Below are 20,326 nucleotides of genomic sequence, written 5' to 3'. Positions count from 1 at the left end.
GTAAACGAGGTTTAAAATTACTTGAAGACAGTGGATCTTCGAAATTAATAGGATTTACCCATTAAACTGTGCAATGCGGAAGTGCGAAATTTTCTAAATTTCACGTAAGTAAGCTAATTATGTGGTTGGCAGTTCGGCATTTTTCACAAAATTTGTGTGTTCCTTGCAACCCTGCCATGCGCTGTTTCGCTGCAGGAAATGACGTCACAGATACGATCAAATGTTGTGTTGGGTTGCCAGCATCCAGGTGGCAAAATGGTCTTTTTTGAATAGTTGTAGCGTCGAATCGACGCATCAACGAGAAAAATGTTACCGAGAAAAGTTGTTTGTTTTGATGTTCTCTATACGAATCTGTAGTCCGTGGGCACCATTAAAATGACACCCTGTATACTTGCAGAAAATACTAAATTATGTCATTGATGCCCATACTGACCACTTCTAATAACTGCTATGACAGTGTTAATATAGTAGCATATTGTTGAAAGCTGTTCGTTATCTTTCAGGCTGAGGCAGAAAATCTGAAAGGCCAGCTCAATGCAATGAATGAAAAATATAATACACTAGCCATGAAACACATGCAGTACAAAAATAAGAGGAAGTCTCAAGTTGATGATCTGAGGTATGTAATACATGAAAAAATCATCGGTTTGAAATTTAAGTTGTGATATTTTTGAGAAAGCTCAAAATGTATGCTGAATGTTAAAATGTTAAATCCATATCGTTGTAGGTTGTATGAAGTCAGGGCATTTATTTTACTATGGTAGAAGTGCACATTCTTGCAAAGGGGGCTTCTTGCTTTGTTACCTGCATTGTAATTTATTTGTTTTGCTTTTGCAGGAACAGGCTTGATGTTGAGTTGAGTTCACTTCAGTGTGAAGTGGAAAATTTGCAGTCGAAATTAGCACTTCAGAAGAAGATGTTGAAAAGCGAAGAGAGCTTCCGTAAGAGGGTAGAAACCGATTACCGTAGATTACAGGAGGAGAAGAGGAAATTGATGGTTAGGTAAGTTTATTTTTAAAATAAATTATGAATTGAATTTCTTGATTGGTGCCTTTCATGGAAAAACCCATTCCAATCAAATAGCTTCCTTAGCCTGTGGCAGGTGTTAATTTTTCTTACAGGAAAGTATGCTTTTGTAGGATCAGTGTTCATGTCCTTTAGTAGAATTCACCCTCCTCTCTAAGCATGGAATAAAATATGGAAATTGCCATGATCGTACCTCCTACACCAATCTTTGATTCAAGAGTTTCATATTCTTCCTTTCATATGATTGAATGATAAAACTTTCCCTCTTTTTTTAAAAATATAGGGTGAGGCAGTCAAATGGGAAAATTAAAAAAATTCATAAAAAATGGAGAGAGCAAATATTAGTTAATTTTTGAACATGAATGTATTGTACATGAGTTGAAGTTACTAGTGTACCTGAAAAATGTTCAGTTTCTTTAATATGGTGTCAGTAAGATTGCATCCTAGGTGTTGCACACATTGTGGGAGTCTCAGAGTAAATCCGCCCATGACGCTTCGTAGCATCTCCAGCGGAATGTTTTGGATCTCTTGCCGAATTCGCTCCTTCAAATTATCCCTAGTTCTTGGAGTGTTGTTCTTGAATAATTTAGATTTGAGGTAACCCCAAAGGAAAAAGTCAAGAGCTGTCAAATCAGGTGAATGGGCAGGCCACGGAATATCACCGAGTGTGCTGATGAGACGACCGTGAAATGCGAGTCTAAGCACATCCATAGACACACTGGCAGTATGGCTAGTTGCACATCTTGCTGGAAGAGTGCTGCTTCATCTGTGTCATAGTCATCGAGGACAGGCAGGAAAAAGGTTACCAATATGTCAGCATAATGTCAAGGCGGATTTACTCTGAGACTCCGACAATGTGTGCAAAACCGAGGATACCATCTTACTGACACCATATTTAAAAAATATAACATTTTTCAGGTACACTAGCAATTTCAACTCATGTGCAGTACATTCATGTTCAAAAATTAACTAATATTTGTTTTCTATATTTTTTGTGATTTTTTTAAATCTTCCTGTTTGACTTCCTCACCCAATATAAGGATGACTGTAACTCTGATGTTCCAGAATTAGTCACCCAATCCAGAGAGAGAGAGAAAGGGGTGAATTTTCATGGAGGGGTATTTTTGTGTGCTCACTGAAAATTAGTAGATATACAGGGTGACTGGTAATTAGATGTATTCCCTGAAAGGGGTTAAAGTAGAGACAATTTGCAATAAATTTGACCATATGATACCCCGTCCGAAAATTAGTAGTTTTCGAGATAATCGAGTTTCAATTGTTTTTTTTTAAAAAATGACAATTTTCCACATAAAAAGATGAATTGAGAAAAAACTGCTCATTGTATGGAACTTATTTCAGCATTTTCTGATATCTAACAAATAAGTGGTTCGTTGAAAAAAAAAAGTTTTTCCCAAATAACAATCACATGTAAGTAATGGGTGGGTCTAAACTTACACACACCTACAAGTGATGATAAAAAAATGCACTCTTAGTTTACTTGGCAACGTATTAATAACAAAATGGTATGACACGAAGCGTACAAATTACGTAAATTATTCCTTGTGATATCTGCTATCCAACAAGGTACAAATGTTGCTAACATACACATTTGTGTACAAGAAATAATACTTCATTCATCTTCATGTGAATGGAATCAATGAACAATACAATTAAAGAACATTACACGTCTTGCTCAAAGTGGCCACCTCTGTTACGAATGCAGGCACGCAGGTTTTTACGGACATTTGTTCTCTTAACTCGTGATGTGATGGTGTCCTTGATGTGTTGAGCAGCTGTTAAGATCCTCTCCCTGAGCTCTTCTTGCGAGTTTACCGGCATCTTGTCATGTGGCTCCAAATGTAAAAGTCGCAAGGCGTCAAATCGATCGGGGGATCGAGCTGGGCAGTCATCATGATGATAAATCATGTCACGTCTTGTAGCTAGAGGCACATCCTCCAACAACATTGTCATCCCGTTCCTCAAAAAATGTTCATAAGTGATGCCATTTAAGATTTGGGGCAGGAAAAATGGCTCGATCAAAAGATTGTTGATTACGCCCATCCATACTTCTGCCTGGGCGTGCGACAGTGGCTGGATGAAAATTACCCAAAAAAATGGATTGGTCGAGGTGGCCCGATTCTCTGTCCGGCTGGCTCGATCCCCCGATTTGAAGCCTTGTGACTTTTACATTTGGAGCCACATGACAAGACACCGGTAAACTCGCAAGAAGAGCTCAGGGAGAGGATCTTAACAGCTGCTCAACACATCAAGGACACCATCACATCACGAGTTAAGAGAACAAATGTCCGTAAAAACCTGCGTGCCTGCATTCGTAACAGAGGTGGCCACTTTGAGCAAGACGTGTAATGTTCTTTAATTGTATTGTTCATTGATTCCATTCACATGAAGATGAATGAAGTATTATTTCATGTATACAAATGTGTATGTTAGCAACATTTGTACCTTGTTGGATAGCAGATATCACAAGGAATAATTTACGTAATTTGTACGCTTCGTGTCATACCATTTTGTTATTAATACGTTGCCAAGTAAACTAAGAGTGCATTTTTTTATCATCACTTGTAGGTGTGTGTAAGTTTAGACCCACCCATTACTTACATGTGATTGTTATTTGGGAAAAACTTTTTTTTTTCAACGAACCACTTATTTGTTAGATATCAGAAAATGCTGAAATAAGTTCCATACAATGAGCAGTTTTTTCTCAATTCATCTTTTTATGTGGAAAATTGTCATTTTTTAAAAAAAACAATTGAAACTCGTTTATCTCGAAAACTACTAATTTTCGGACGGGGTATCATATGGTCAAATTTATTGCAAATTGTCTCTACTTTAACCCCTTTCAGGGAATACATCTAATTACCAGTCACCCTGTATAAGTAGGTATACATATCTAATACACTAAGAAGCTGCTAAAGCCCGACCCTGTGGCCGAGTGGTTAGCACATCGCGCTTCGACGCCAAGGGTCCCGGGTTCGAATCCCGGTCGGGCTTGGTTGTTTGTGAATGTCCATTCATCAATTTAATCATTTCATCACTCATCCCCATCTTCGCAAATTAGCCAAGAGGCACAAAACGCGAAGTAAAATAAACTAAATCAATCAATCAATCAATCAATCAAGAAGCTGCTAAAAGGTCCCTGTGAAATACCATGTGCATTTAGATTCAATTCCTCACAGAACTGTTCTGCCATGAGTTATTTTCTTTTAAGGCTGAGCCGAAACTACTTTGAACCAATACTGATGCTAATACCAATGTTTGAAAATTGTAATAGTGAAAAGTTATTCAAAATATTGATGAGTAGTAATGTGTAAGTATTGCTTTTCGAATTATCAGTGTGTGAATATGGAAAAAACTAGTACTCACTTTATCCGCGAAACTGTTTTTTCTTCTTCGTTCTATTAATTTCAGTGGCCGCTGCCACCATCCTCATTGGAACTTGCTGCACTGGTGCTTGGTGTGTGTCTTTTGTTTGTATTTCTCCGGCTGCCGCTAGGTGCGCTGTTGTTAACTCTGCATCTGGGTCCGTGTCGTTTGCTATTTCCGGGCGATAACTGTTGTAGTATGGGAATCCAAGTGTGGTGCACTTGTCCACTATCAATGTTTAGCTCATGCGGCTTTTTTTGCATCTGTTAGGTGCTGTTGGATTCTTTCATTGACAGATCTGATAGACCTGCCGATGTAATATGCCTTGCATTTGAACTCTGAATCGTATACACCTGGGTTATCAAAGGGGGAGAGGAAGTACCGTTTGTGTTTGTTCAGTTTATCAGCTATTTTGGAATTGGGTTTGTGCGCTACTTTGATGCCATATGGGAGAAGGGCTTTGGATATGCGGTTGGAAGTGGTGGGCTGGTAGGGGAAGGCAAACCATTTATATTGGCTGCTGGAGGTTGATTGTGGCTGGGTTGCTTGCGGATGGATTGATTGTGGTTGGTTAGGGTGTCTGACCTGTATTTCCGCTTTCCGTGTGTGCTTCAAAATATTCAAGAATTTCATCAGAATATTAAAATACTTATTAGATAATTACAAAATACAGTTTCTACACACACTATTGATGTAAAATAAATGGAAACTTTGAATTTTGCATAATTTCCAGGATAATTAGGCCCCTCGAAAACGTTTCATTTTCACACCTCGTAAAATACCAAAATGCTGAAAAAGTATCTCCTGGTATCAGTAAATAAAATGAAGCCAATACTATTATTTGATATCAATACCAATACATCAGCTCACCCCAAGTTACTTTGTTTTTAAGTGTAGTAGTAATATGGCCAATCAGCTGTCGACCAGTGCCTTTAATGTACTTTAATTTTCTGTTACATTGTGATCTGATTTGATTTTCTTTATCGTTGCTTTTCTGCCACTTTTGACTAATTGTGACAATGAGGATGAGTGATGATATGAAATAGATGAGGAGACATGCACAAAGGACTCCCATACTCCTGCTGAGATTCAAACCTGGGATCCCTATCGTTATAGCATGTATAGTGTGTTGCAGAGGCGAAGATATAGTACAAGCAATGCAAGCACTGCTTGCATAATTCGAATATCATTTAATGTACTTAATGTTCTAACCGTATTTAGTTTCCATCGCACTCGATTTCGCGAAAAAATGCGGCCGCAAACTCCCCCAGCAGCTCTGTAGCAAGCACCAGCCTCAATGCTTGCAGCCGTTCTGCGGGAAAATAAGGCCTCCAAAGGAGTCACATGGCGAAGCGTGAAATTCTGGTGGAACCCGTCCACAAAGCTTCTACAAAAAGCTGTGCTTTCCGAGCTTGCGTGATTCCCGAAAATAGCCGAGTTCAACCGAAAGCAGAAGGATTCATCTATGGGTACGTTGCCAGCAAAAACTAGTAACGAATATTTGTCTTCATGAACACGTAAACAAGATCACAAATATAATAATAATTGTTAGTCATAAAATAACTAAAAGAAGTTATTATCACTGTTCTAAATTCCATATATATATATCATATTATATTACAAATTATTTTAGATTTCGCGAAATGTAAAACGCGTAAAAAAAGTTGACATTGGGAGTTGGGGCAGTGGAATTTCTGCACCCCCGTGAAGAGTTTTCTCAGGGAGGCAAAAAGTATACACGGAAAGAGCGCCGAGTCCGCCTAAAAATGGAAATTACGCCGCGCATGCGCACTTCATCTCTCGAGGTCTGCGACACTAGCGACGTCGCACCTTAGGTACAGTGAACTAACATGTGCTCTACTGTTAACAAATGAATGCAGCATCGCATGAGTGTATTCGAATTTGAAATAACGATTGTCTGGTTTCGTTGAGCTGCTACCGTTGACGTCGAACTAGAGTATCATAGTTCGTTCTAGTTCGGGTTAATGTTGTCAAAAATTGAAACTATGAAGATTGATAATTATTTGAAGCAGTTTGTAATGATGTTTGACCGAATATGCTGGAAAAAAGCGATGGATATACATACTATATAAGAGAGAGGTACGTATTTGTGTGTGTAGTTGCTTCTTCACGTGTATTTTAGTTCCTATGTAACAACAAATTAAGCAAATATATGATATGGGGATATATATACTTTCATGGGTGGAAAATAAAATGATGCTATGCTTTGGTGTGTGCACAGACAAGTGAGACCAAATTTATCATTGAAAGAAATGGGAAACCAAATAAACATTACAACGCACACGTGGTATTTAGATAAATTGACCACATATTTATACTAAAATTAAAAGTGCTGGTATTATTTTGAATCTTTCTATATCTTTAATTTTTGTTTTGCCTTTATTTCCAAATTATTATTTTTTTAAAGTTCAAGCTTGTGAAAGAGTGGTTGTCATTCACTAAATACATAGAGATATAAAATGTTATTTAATTTATATTATAGTATATACTGTGATTGTAAATGTATTTTTCTTTTTATTAAAATACTAAAATTTCATTTTTTTTTTTATTACAGATATTCACAGGTGTTGAATGGAATGGAAAGTCTGGACTGCAAGGACACATTTCGCTTTATCTGTGAAAAGAATACCCTGCCTGTTTTCTGCAACAATAATACTGAAAAAATGTTTCAGTGTGGTCGATTTTTATCTTGTTAGTGAATCTCCATTGAGGTGAAAGGGGTCAATTCTGTTTATACGTACCCTACAGTGTTAGTGAATGAAGAAATTTTTATATAAAGATGATATATGATTTCATTGAAGATTGTGTTTCCAGACAGTGTATAGTGTTAGTACAGGGAGGTTATTTCAGTCGTTCACCGCCAGCGTGTCGGCCGTTCGGCGGACTCTTCATGCAACAGGTCCCGGCAAATTGCGTTCAGGAAGTCCGTAACAGAAACCGCTTGTTTTGTAATGTTTCCACTTTTCACAATTACAGTTACAATTACAATTGAAATAAGCACGTACCTTGTCGCAAGGATGTTGGAAAAGGTGTCCTCCCAAATACAAATATTTCTGGCACCTTATTTCTGACAGAAAATCTTATTAGACATCGCTACTTTATCGTCAGTTGTCAGAAAGGGAAGACAGCATCCCGGCGCATAAAGCAAACCGAAAGCGTAAAATGATATTTAAAAGTAATAATAATGATGATCACTAACCTCCTGTGTTATAAGAGATGTTGAAAATGACCTCCTTCAACAGCAATACAACACGTTTCTTAGGTTCAAGAGATCCTGTCTCTCGTAATTGCCTGACCACTTTTCTGCAAGAATTCGTTTTCACGTAATTATCGTACATAAAAACTCTCTGTTCAAGACTATATTTGTTTAACGACATAAGTAATGAATGAATAACAATTAACACACAATAAAGCACTGGCCATGAGTAGCACATTACAATAACACAGTATAAGCAACACGCGTACTGTTGAACGCAAACAGAATTGAACATGAACGAACACTGACGTCTGGTAGCCGACAGTGTTGCTAACCATTTTTCAGCAATGTCCCTACAGACGTAGTCAAAATGTCCCTACAACTGACCAAATGTCCCTACGCCAAGTAAAGTGACTAAAAAAAACAACACCTCATTAGCATGCAAAACAGAAGGTAAAATATACACATTTACTTACCAAATCTTTCTGCTCGGTGCTTCCACAATTAATGAAGGAGCGAATTTACAATACATGACCCCTCCCCGATTTTTGTAATATTTTGCATACTCACTAATTGAGGCCTCCTAATCACGAATTTCAAGTTAAGATTTGGGGGGTCACGTGTAGAAATTGCAAAATAAGTGAAATTGAGTGGTCCGCGATCGGCACGATTGCTCATTATTTACCGGAAGATTTTGTGTTTCCAATACTTAAAAAACGAAATATACATTCCTGATATTACTACGACCCCAAATTTTAACTATGTTTGCCTAACCTAACCTAACCGTACCTGAATGGTTCGTGGGGCTATCCGTCATTGGTTTGTTGGGCTACCCGTGCATGTTTTTTTCGAGCCCAAATTTTAACTACCGGTATGTTTGCCTTGCCTAACCTAACTTAACCTAACCTTACCGAGAATGGTCAGTGGGGCTATTCCTGAATGGTTTTGCGGTAATTGTGATTACGAACCGATAAAAAAATATTATTTTCGTAGCACTTTAACAGCAAACGTTCATCATCGAAGACGCCATTTTCGTATCCTGCAATTTTATGATTGATGTACTGTTGCCAAATTTACCTATAATCAAATCAGTTCTTCTACATCGTGACTGTCGCTGTCACATGTAAGCACGTTCTTTGGGCAATATACTGAAATCCATAAATTTATTAATTAGCCCACAGCCATCCTCCTGCACACTCCACCTAAAAATCTGTACAACATTAACAACTCTTTTACTGTTCTCTTCCGCCATTCTTACACGATCCATGCTCTCCAAGTATGAAATCAACAGTGTGGCAACGCTGTAGACAGCGTAACTAATTGTAATTTGTTCATATCAACAAATATGGCTACCATACTTGTATACAGAGAATCATTGCGAGAATTGAAAAGCTTATTTTACAACTTCTACACGTTAATGAACATTTTTCCCCCTCACCACAACATGTTAACTTGAGATAAGTCATCACGAATAATTATTTCGTGAGTATAAGACGTAGCATAGAAATTACAGACTGGTCCGGTATTGTAAATTCTTGCCTTAATGAATAATAGAGGTGTGCGGGACAGAATGTTTTGGGTCGGGACGGGATCGGGACGGTAATTTTTTTAAATCCCGACATTCGGGACTGAAAAATTTGCAATTTCCCGACCAAGTCGGAAAATTTTCTGTACGGGAAATGTTCGAAATTTCCCGAAGCACTGGAAATCTCGAATTTTACAAGTCATTTTCACTTTAAGTGATTGTTTTTGCATTTCTAGAATAAAAACTTACAACTTTCGATAAGTTCCAGAAACTTACAAGGCAGAAAACGTAGAGAATTAACGACTTTTTAAAGTAAAGAATCCAGCACACCCCTAATGAATAACGTTGAGTCGTTTACTGTTGATTATGTTATTTGAAGTCATACATGCTGCTGCTGTGAAGAGATAGATGTTGGTTGGTGATGCTGTATTTCCTGCAGTCTAACAATTTTAGTCCCATTTTATTTCCCTTTTTTTGTTTTTGTATCACTTAACATTGAAAATATTCTTTCCGTTTCCGCGTTAGAATGCGGCAATGTTAGCACTATTTTCGCGAGAGTGGAAATGTTTTCAAAAAGGAACTTGCCTTGAAAGTTTTTGGTAACCGATAACATGTTCCAAAATTCTGATGGAGATTTGTTACTTAGTTCTTTTTTCTCCTCCTCGCTAAAGTATCCAGATAAACTAATTCATAAAATGTAATTTACCAAGATTGAAAAAAGTACCTACGTTTTCCCTCATTTGGCAAAATCTGTCCCTACGTTCCTACGCGGGCGAAATTTAGTGAAAAGTCCCTATGCGGAGGGACATGTCCCTACGGTTGGCATCACTGCCGACACGTGCAGTATGAAGCGCCCTCTCGCGGCTGACAACTCACCCAACCCCCGATAAGCTGCAGGCGCTGTCGCGACAACTGAGGATAAAGCAGCGATGACTAATCTAAGATTAGATGTCAGAAATAAGGTGCCAGAAATATTTGTAATTGCGAGGGCACCTTTTTCTGCAATCCTTGCGACACGTTAAGTGCTTATTTCAATTGTAATTGTAACTGTAATTGTGAAAAGTGGAAACATTAGAAAACAAGCTGTTTCTGTTACGGACTTCCTGTAATGCAATTTGCCGGGACCTGTTGCATGAAGAGTCCGCCGAACGGCCGACATGCTGGCGGTGAACGACTGAAATAACCTCCCTGTAGTAATAGTATGTACATCAAAAGGGAGTGAAGACAATAGCATACTTTTTATGGTGGTTATGTGAATCTACACAAATGCAGGGAGCATGGTGATGATCTGTTTTGATTAGTGTTTATTTGTGGCTGCTTTGTGGTTTCATGTAGTGTGCTAAGATACGTGGTTCTAGTGTATACATGGATGGAATAATGAATTCTAAGAGAGTAATTCTATTTGGTTTGTTCTTTTTCCTTACTAAGGTGTAGGCATTAAACAGGAGAATATATAGAGGTGGAAATAACACAGGAAATATATTTAAAAGCACAACCATATATTATAATGGAGGGACTTGCTTCATCGCTGTGAAGCTAGCTTTCGGGCTATTTTCACCAGGTTTTAAAACTCTGCATGTGTATGATCTATGACCTGGCTTGGTCTTTTACATGGATATAATTGTTGATGTGAATCAAACTTTCGTTAGTGTGCATTTATATTCATGGAGTTTGAAAAAATACCACCAGGTATTCTGATATGGACTGCTGCTGCTATGTCAGTGAATGCTAATGTTGTTAGGTTAGGCAGCTCAGGGTCTCACTGCAGAACATGGGCTGCTTTTTGCCTCTAAATAGATTAACAAAATTACGTACCTTCTACTTCCTTTTTCCGGTGTTACTTTTCCGATTACTATTAGCCTATATTATTGCACGTAAAAAATGTTTTTACTGCTGCTAAAAGCAATGCATTTCTCCATTCGTTCGCGTCCATATTGTTTACACACAGTTGCTGTCATTTGTTTTGTTTTTCCTGCTACTAAAATATTGCATTTCTCTTATTCGTTCGCGTCCATATTATTTACGCAGTTACTTTATTTCGACGAGGAATGCCTACAAGGTTAGGTCTGTTAGGTTGGGTTCCAATAGCATAAACACAATGAAAAATGTTTTTCCTGCTACTAAAATAATGCATTTCTCTATTCGTTCGCGTCCATATTGTTTACGCACAGCTACTTTACTTATTTCGACGAGGAATGCCTACAAGGTTAGGTTAGGCCTGTTAGGTTGGGTTCCAATAGCATAAACACAATGAAAAATGTTTTTCCTGCTACTAAAATAATGCATTTCTCTATTCGTTCGCGTCCATATTGTTTATGCACAGCTACTTTAATTATTTCGATGAGGAATGCCTACAGGTTAGGTTGGGTTCCAATAGCATAAATACAATGAAAAATGTTTTTCCTGCTACTAAAATAATGCATTTCTCTATTCCTTCGCGTCCATATTGTTTATGCACAGCTACTTTAATTATTTCGATGAGGAATGCCTACAGGTTAGGTTGGGTTCCAATCAGTGGCGTAGCGTGATTCTATGAAAGGTGTAAGGCTTCCTTAGATAAACCTGACCTGAATATTGGATAAAGAAAACCCAAAAACATTTTAACTAAATAGAATCTATTCGAATCTAAGCCATGTATGGGCATACTCAATTTCAAACACAAAATGCACACACTCTATGTTAACAATAATAGCATATGTATTACTTATTGAAAATTCTCATTTATACTGTAACCCGATTCGACGATCCTTTAGTCTGAACACCTCAATCACGTCGTCGTAGAATCGGGAGTTTCTGGCCAATGTCTTTGGCAGCTCCTTTTCAATGGATATCAGTCCCAAGTCAGATTTCCTTGCCTGAGTCTGTGTGCTGCGTTGAAATGTGTGAATCCTCTTCAGTGCAGAAAACGACCTTTCCACCGACGAGCTTGAGGCAGGAACAGTGAGGAACAATTCTGTTAGTTTGTACACTTGTTCAACAGCTTCATTCAAATGGGTAGTACGCAAGTACTCATAAAGTTCAAACACACTCTTTACTCGATATTCGGCTTCAGAATAAATTACCTGTAGCTCAACTTTCAACTGGTAGCAATTGAAAAATCTTGCATACAGCTTAGTTTAGGACACAAACTCTTCTTCTGGAAAGGTCATGTCATATTTTTATTCTTATTGTGGGAAATGCGTAGAATACAATTTGCAAATGCAAATGCATTCGAGAATATTACTCATTATCATGGTTACGATATTTGCGCACATTTTGAAAAGCATATCAAGCAACTTAGTGAAAGGAAAAGGTAAAAAAAATTTCTGTAAATCATAACGCTAAGTATTACGCGCATGCTTTAACATTACGGGTAACTGGGATGCACGCGCCAAACTTTGCGAGCGCTGCTGGATCTAGGATTGCCAGACATTCCTCTTTTATCGTTAACTTCGCTGCTTCGAATGGAGGTAATATCCAACATTAAACCATCTCGTTTGTGAACTTAATAGTTAGTTTACACATTAAAAATGACACCCGTTTTGTTACACCTCCCGTCAAGCATTGTTGAAAAAACACGGGAGTCGAATTTCCTTGTTCTCTTCCAACCGTGGCAAGCATATGAGTCATACGCAGCGGCAACCATGCCAACGTAAGCTTCGCCTGCCTGGGAACAGATATTCTCGCCAGTTATCACCCACTGGTAATGCGCATTACATCTGGCTCAGAATCGGGGTGCCCTGTCATTGGTTGAGAAGATACTACGTAAGCAAACACACCCGCCATGGGCGAGTCCAAATCATTCCTTCCATTCACCTACACGTAAGTCCTCTGAAGAAGCCTTACAGAGAAACAACTCGAATCAAAACAAGTCCTCAAATATTTCGTTAAAAGTTCTACTTGCAGTCTGATATTTCTGTGTGTGTTCAAGCGATAAATACGGGAATGAAATAAGTTTTCTTCAATAATTTCAACTTGTAAGGTGGACTTACAAGCCTTACGTGGGCACTACGCCGCTGGTTCCAATAGCATAAATACAATGAAAAATGTTTTTCCTGCTACTAAAATAATGCATTTCTCTATTCGTTCGCATCCATATTGTTTACGAACAACTACTTTAATTATTTCGACGAGTAATGCCTACAAGGTTAGGTTAGGTCAGGTTCCAATAGCATAAACACAATGAAAAATGTTTTTCCTGCTACTAAATAAATGCATTTCTCTATTCGTTCGCGTCCATATTGTTTACGCACAGCTACTTTACTTATTTCGACGAGGAATGCCTACAAGGTTAGGTTAGGCCTGTTAGGTTGGGTTCCAATAGCATAAACACAATGAAAAATGTTTTTCCTGCTACTAAAATAATGCATTTCTCTATTCGTTCGCGTCCATATTGTTTATGCACAGCTACTTTAATTATTTCGATGAGGAATGCCTACAGGTTAGGTTGGGTTCCAATAGCATAAATACAATGAAAAATGTTTTTCCTGCTACTAAAATAATGCATTTCTCTATTCCTTCGCGTCCATATTGTTTATGCACAGCTACTTTAATTATTTCGATGAGGAATGCCTACAGGTTAGGTTGGGTTCCAATAGCATAAATACAATGAAAAATGTTTTTCCTGCTACTAAAATAATGCATTTCTCTATTCGTTCGCATCCATGTTGTTTACGAACAGCTACTTTAATTATTTCGACGAGTAATGCCTACAAGGTTAGGTTAGGTCAGGTTCCAATAGCATAAACACAATGAAAAATGTTTTTCCTGCTACTAAATAAATGCATTTCTCTATTCGTTCGCGTCCATATTGTTTACGCACAGCTACTTTACTTATTTCGACGAGGAATGCCTACAAGGTTAGTTTAGGCCTGTTAGGTTGGGTTCCAATAGCATAAACACAATGAAAAATGTTTTTCCTGCTACTAAAATAATGCATTTCTCTATTCCTTCGCGTCCATATTGTTTATGCACAGCTACTTTAATTATTTCGATGAGGAATGCCTACAGGTTAGGTTGGGTTCCAATAGCATAAATACAATGAAAAATGTTTTTCCTGCTACTAAAATAATGCATTTCTCTATTCCTTCGCGTCCATATTGTTTATGCACAGCTACTTTAATTATTTCGATGAGGAATGCCTACAGGTTAGGTTGGGTTCCAATAGCATAAATACAATGAAAAATGTTTTTCCTGCTACTAAAATAATGCATTTCTCTATTCCTTCGCGTCCATATTGTTTATGCACAGCTACTTTAATTATTTCGATGAGGAATGCCTACAGGTTAGGTTGGGTTCCAATAGCATAAATACAATGAAAAATGTTTTTCCTGCTACTAAAATAATGCATTTCTCTATTCGTTCGCGTCCATATTGTTTACGAAAAGCTACTTTAATTATTTCGACGAGTAATGCCTACAAGGTTAGGTTAGGTCGGGTTCCAATAGCATAATTACAATGAAAAATGTTTTTCCTGCTACTAAAATAATGCATTTCTCTATTCCTTCGCGTCAATATTGTTTACGAACAGCTACTTTAATTATTTCGATGAGGAATGCCTACAAGGTTAGGTTAGACCTGTTAGGTTGGGTTCCAATAGCATAAACACAATGAAAAATGTTTTTCCTGCTACTAAAATAATGCATTTCTCTATTCGTTCGCGTCCATATTGTTTATGCACAGCTACTTTAATTATTTCGATGAGGAATGCCTACAAGGTTAGGTTTTATTAGCATAAATGCAGTGACAAATTATTATTCAGGCTAAGAGAACTAAACCTAGCTACCTAACAACGTAGGAATTTTTTGCTTTCACTAAATTTGTGCAGGAATGTGCACCACCATGTCACTTTTTCCTTCCAAGAGCGCCCAACCTGCATGGGTATTTCTAGTTTTTTCAAAGAAATAAAATTTTCCGTACCTTCAAACTTACTTTTCCCAATTACTAACTACAAAACATTACCAAAAAATTATGAACCAGGTTCCTCCTAAGCAGCCCATATTCTGCAGTCTTACGCAGCTCAGGTTTAAGGCTGTTAGCATTAAAAAAATTTCCATAAATACTTTCAATACCTGATTGTGTAATTTCTGATCTTCAACACCTGGTGAAAATAGCCCAGATGCTCGCCTCAGTGGTGGAAATAATTCTCCATATCGAATATTGAAGACTTTTTTTTTTAGCAGTATAGTTCACATGTTGTGGTGAAGACACTTCTGACTTTACCAAGATATTCCATAGAAAACTTACATTTGGGGGTGGGGGTGAAAACTAACTAAAACAGCTTCAGGGTAAGTACCTCCATGTGTTTCAGCAAGTTTTAACAGGAGTGGCACATAATGCAAAGTGCACATCCAAGAGCTGTTGTGAAAAGTGAGTTCCAGTGTCTACTTATATTTATTTGGATTTTTCCATATTGTTAGCCACCAATTTGCTACAACAGGTAGTTGCATGTAAGATTTTTTTCTTAAAAAAATAGGAGCCAACGATTAAGTATTTCCGAGAGGTCTTCCTTCTCGCAGATGGCGGAACCAGCATTGTGTTATGGCGTCAGACGTGATATGCCTACGTTGTCAAGTTTGGTTCTCTTAGCATAAATACACTGCAAATGTATTATTTATGCTCAGAGAGCTAATACTAATAAGCCTAACCTAACAACTTATGCATTTAGCCTAACAATGAAACCATCCCACAGTGACTTCAGAACGCAAGGTTGGTATCATTAAAAACTTACCGAAATGTAAGTAAAAGAAATAGAACCATTACAGAATGTCCTGGAAATAATTGTTAAAATGTGGAAATGTGAAAATAAGTTTTAATAAAGTGAGCAGGGGATCTTCCGTGAGTTGGCATTTTGATGGTGGTGTCATCAGATTTGAACCTACATGTACTTCACATGTGGCCTCTTTTTTACTCTGAATTTACATGATTTTTAGTGAATTACACTTGTTTCACTTAATGAAAGGAGAGGAAGGAATGATTGCTTTTATTTAGGTATTATATAGACACTCCCATGTTCATTACCATGGTAGAATCTAAAAAAAATCATTTTTGCATTAAAAAATCTAGTGATTTTTTTGTTACACAAAAGAATTGTTACACCTTTCACTTGTTTAATGAATATACAAAGTAACACAATATGGGGACATAATACAGTAAGTACACTGTTCATGTAATGCAAATAAGGTAACAAAATCATTATTTGTGCAGTCTCTGCAATGCATATGTTCAAGTAAAATACGTGCATACTTTTAGTAAGAATTAGCAGAATCTTTCTGAGGAATATGTAACATTCGATACGTTTTCATAGCTATTTATTTAATTTCTTATGTTCATTTATGTAATGAAGGGGCCACCAAAGTAAACTTTTTTAAAAACAAAGGGAGCCTCCTCCTTGTGGGCAAATATAGGTTAGCCTGTAAATGAAAATGGCCAGTCTATGTATTTGGACTGCTTGACATCTTTATTGTTGCATGATAGTGGTGAAGTCAGTTTCTGCATTAATTTATTCTTGGGCACTTACTCCTTTGATGATTTTTTTTCATTGAACAGTAGAAACACCTGTAAGCGAACTGAATTGATGGTTTGTGTGTTTTTAGTTCCACTTATGCTAATCAGGACTGAAACTACAGTTTAGTAGGATTTGAACCACTGCTTCAACCAGGTATTGAAGTCAGGTCTAATGCACAGGTTTGGCCTTGATTACACTTTTAGGTTGTGAGGATGGGAGAGAGATTTAGCACCAGGTATGTTTTTAAGATGTGTGAAAAATTCATGCATTCTTTATCTGCGCTACTCCTGCATGCATATCGTAGTCAACCATCGTTTTTTGTGTGTGTTGTTAGAAAGAGAGCAAGCACCCTGTGTTGCTGCATCTCCTCTTCCCTCCCGACCAGCAGCAGACATGATTAACTAACATTCAAAGATGGAAGTGTATGGGACCGTTTTACAACTTGGTTCCAGTATGTTCCAAACAATGTTTGTTAACTACGTAAATATTTTCAAAATACAAAATAAGGGGGATTTTTTACGTAAAAGTCGGTAAGTAGGAAAGTTTTAAAAATAAATTTGATTCATAATGACACTATGAAGTTGATAAGTAACTATCTGAATTACGATTATAGCTCAAATTAATTATCCAGAGTACTAGATTTTCTTCATATAGGATGAGTAGCAGGCTAAACATTTCCATTTCTTGTTACCAAAAATAGACATTTTGCCAGTGCAATTTTCAGTATCTTGAAGACATTGTGCATACTATTATTACTTTAAAAAATATTTATAAGTGTGAAGAAATAACCTTTTTTTTTCCCTGTATACACCAGGGTACTTCAAGATTTTCATGCGTACTGCCAATGAGGCCGATGGAACAGTTGGTTGCAGGTCTTGTTGCATTTTACTTTCAGCGAAGATAATACCTCAGAATAAAAATAATGAGGTTTCATAAGTACTAAAGTAACTTTAGCAAGCCAGAAGCAACTCTCAGGCTGCATTTTGGACAATCCTCCTATGTACTGAATGGTTGTCATTTATATGTTTTATTTGTTTATTTACTTGTGCTTTTCTACTGTTAAACAAGTAAATAAGGAAATACTGGTTTTAGTTTGTACGAACGATAGGAGATCATGGTTTCATGCACTAATTGTGCTTTTTCCCCACTCTCAAGAACATTCTCGACTTCGAATTTATATAGGTTTACAATTTTATTGCAGCTGCATGAAGTGTCCGAAATTGTGCCTAAAATTATGAAAAGACAATTTTTCAGGGAGCAACAAAAAAATACATAATAAAACTGATCTCATGGGTACAAATTAATTTACTCATATCATAGTGATAACTATGGCTAGGATTTTTATGACCTAAAAATCACCAAAATATAAAAAATAAAATATGCTCTTATGACCCAAAATTTTACAAAATATGCCCTTATAACTGGACTGTTTCAAACATCATCTAAATGCAGACATATTTGCACATATGTACTATTTTTAGTTCACTTTATGGGCCCCGAGTTGCAATACACAATGAATACTTTCTCTAAATTTTCAAAGAAAAATGCAAAAGATCCTACTACAGTGGAAAAAAACTCGAGTGAAAATGGGAGTAAGAGCGAATCCACTTCACAAATGACTATATTTGTTGAAAATGTCAAAATATGCTTATCACGTAGAAATGGCCAAATATGCCCTTAATAAGCACCTTAATTTAATTAGTTTCTTCATAATATGAATGTCTACATGTTCAGGGAACATATCACCCTTACCCTAAAAAAATATTGTCGTGAAAATGATCCTAGCCCTAGTGATAACTATTATCAAAATAGATAAGTATATCCTTCTTAAAGTATAGACAATTAATTGATTTTAATAATCGAACAACATATTTCAGTCCTTTAATGTTTTGCGCAACACGAAACTACTAAATTCAATATCCAATTGACTGTAGTGTTGAATCTGAAAGACGTCTGCATATAGCGTGCTTGCTGCGTTGCTATGGCAACCAACGTAGTTCGGTACCTAGACGGCGGCGGCAGCACCAGTCCACCTGCCTGTTCCTCATTGGCCAGTTTGTTTCAAAATTTCTGACGTCATCTCAAGCCGTCTGCTAAAATGTTTCCATTGTAGGGATAGGGAGTTATTTCTCTCCCCTAATCTTATTCTCTTTGCAGGGAGGGAGGGAAGATTGGACGGACCTTGGTCCTGCACCCTGCTTCCTGGTCGGTCCAGCTCAAATTACGCCAGAAGTGTTGACCGCTACCAGTGTTTGCAACTGCCAAATTATTTACGCAGTAATTCAAGTGAGCTCTTTCACAAATTTTACAATCAATAAATTGACTGCTTTTGAATAAAACTTGGGGTGAAAATAAAGCTATCTGAGAAAGAACTATCTACTGATATTTGTACATGGCATAGAAGTAAATCGTATACATTCTGCATATTATGAGCACAAGAATATGTTTTAATGATTGATTGATTGATTTGTTGTTTTAAGTCCACTTTATGCACAGTAAGGCTAATCGGGACTGGACCTACAGTTTAAAATGGGATCTGAAACACTTGTGCCTCCACCGGGTATCGAACCTGGAACCCCTTGATTACAAGGCGACGACACTACCACTGCGCCATCGGGGAGGCCCGAATATGTTTTAAGTTCTATTATTATGACGCAAGTGGTGTTCCCAGGGTCTTTTTACGGTCCCCATTTTGTCATCTTTTCCTTCCTTTGACGTTTTTTCTTAGATATACTGGGCCAAAAGGGGGTTATGTCTACCATCCACCCCCCCCTTCGCCCCGGGCACGCCATTGAATGACACTTTATTACTTAAATATTAATGTACATACTCGTTCTGCTGAAATGATTCTGATTCCTCCGCGTAATTTTTATCTCCAAACTGATATATCTTTCCTTTGTGACGGATAAAATTAAGGAAATAGGTTGGTATCACTTTCTGTTGTTTCAGAGATTTTCAAAGTGATCTTGTGTGGATGCTTGCATTTGCAGTTGTGGAAAGCACGTGGGATAGTGTGAGTGTTTGTTGCTTCGTGTTTTGTGCTGTGAATTTATCGGAATGAACGCGTATTTAGGAACGGTTGATGTGAAGTGCGGGTGTATTATTGAGCAATGGAAAATTGCTTTGTTTAGCTCGAGAGAGATAAGTGTTAAAATGAAAATCGTGGAAGGGGGTTGACCAACACCAAGAGTTTGAAATTTATTGTGGTGAGTACATCGTCTATGCATGTGTTTCTTTGCTTTGAAATGAATTTTTTATTGTTTGTGTTTAACTTTTTATTTAGTGTTTAAGTTACTCCAATGCGGTTTTTAGGGTGCCCAAAAATACTAAATTACATCATGCAGCGTAAAATAAACAAATGATTCCCATTTTTTTTTATCTAAATTGGTTTGGTCACCGTTTGACCATATTAAATAATAACGAACAAATAAAGGTACTAATAAGTAAGTAAGAACTTCCGTCTCCCTTTAGTCGTATGCGGAAAGTTCGCATATGCAAAACGTTTAATATCATATGAATAACGTTACCTGGATTTTTTTAAAAAGTAAATGTGACGTTTGCGGATCATATGGTTTATTTTTAGTACAGTCACTTTATTACGATATTTTGACAAATCCAGCGACTGGGTAAATGAGGCTATAAACCTTGAATCTTTCCCCTCGGCATGTCGTTGTACTACATGTTTTGT

The 20,326-nt window shown here is 37.2% G+C and overlaps 1 protein-coding gene across 3 annotated transcripts in view; it reads left to right on the top strand.

The window, feature by feature from the left end:
* Positions 1-20,326, top strand: part of LOC146004395 (uncharacterized) — a 73,384-nt gene that overhangs the window by 39,532 nt on the left and 13,526 nt on the right. For all 3 annotated transcript variants that reach the window (XM_083143214.1, XM_083143215.1, XM_083143213.1), the window contains exons 10-11: positions 504-619; positions 838-1,002. In XM_083143214.1, coding sequence (XP_082999340.1) covers positions 504-619; positions 838-1,002 — 281 coding nt within the window. The remainder of the gene's footprint in view (positions 1-503; positions 620-837; positions 1,003-20,326) is intronic.

The sequence above is a fragment of the Lepisma saccharinum genome, chromosome 21, assembly GCF_977018435.1.
Source record: "Lepisma saccharinum chromosome 21, izLepSacc3.1, whole genome shotgun sequence".
Classification (NCBI taxonomy): domain Eukaryota; kingdom Metazoa; phylum Arthropoda; class Insecta; order Zygentoma; family Lepismatidae; genus Lepisma; species Lepisma saccharinum.
Note: the sequence above shows the minus strand (reverse complement) of the source record. Positions and strands in the feature narration are given on the sequence as shown.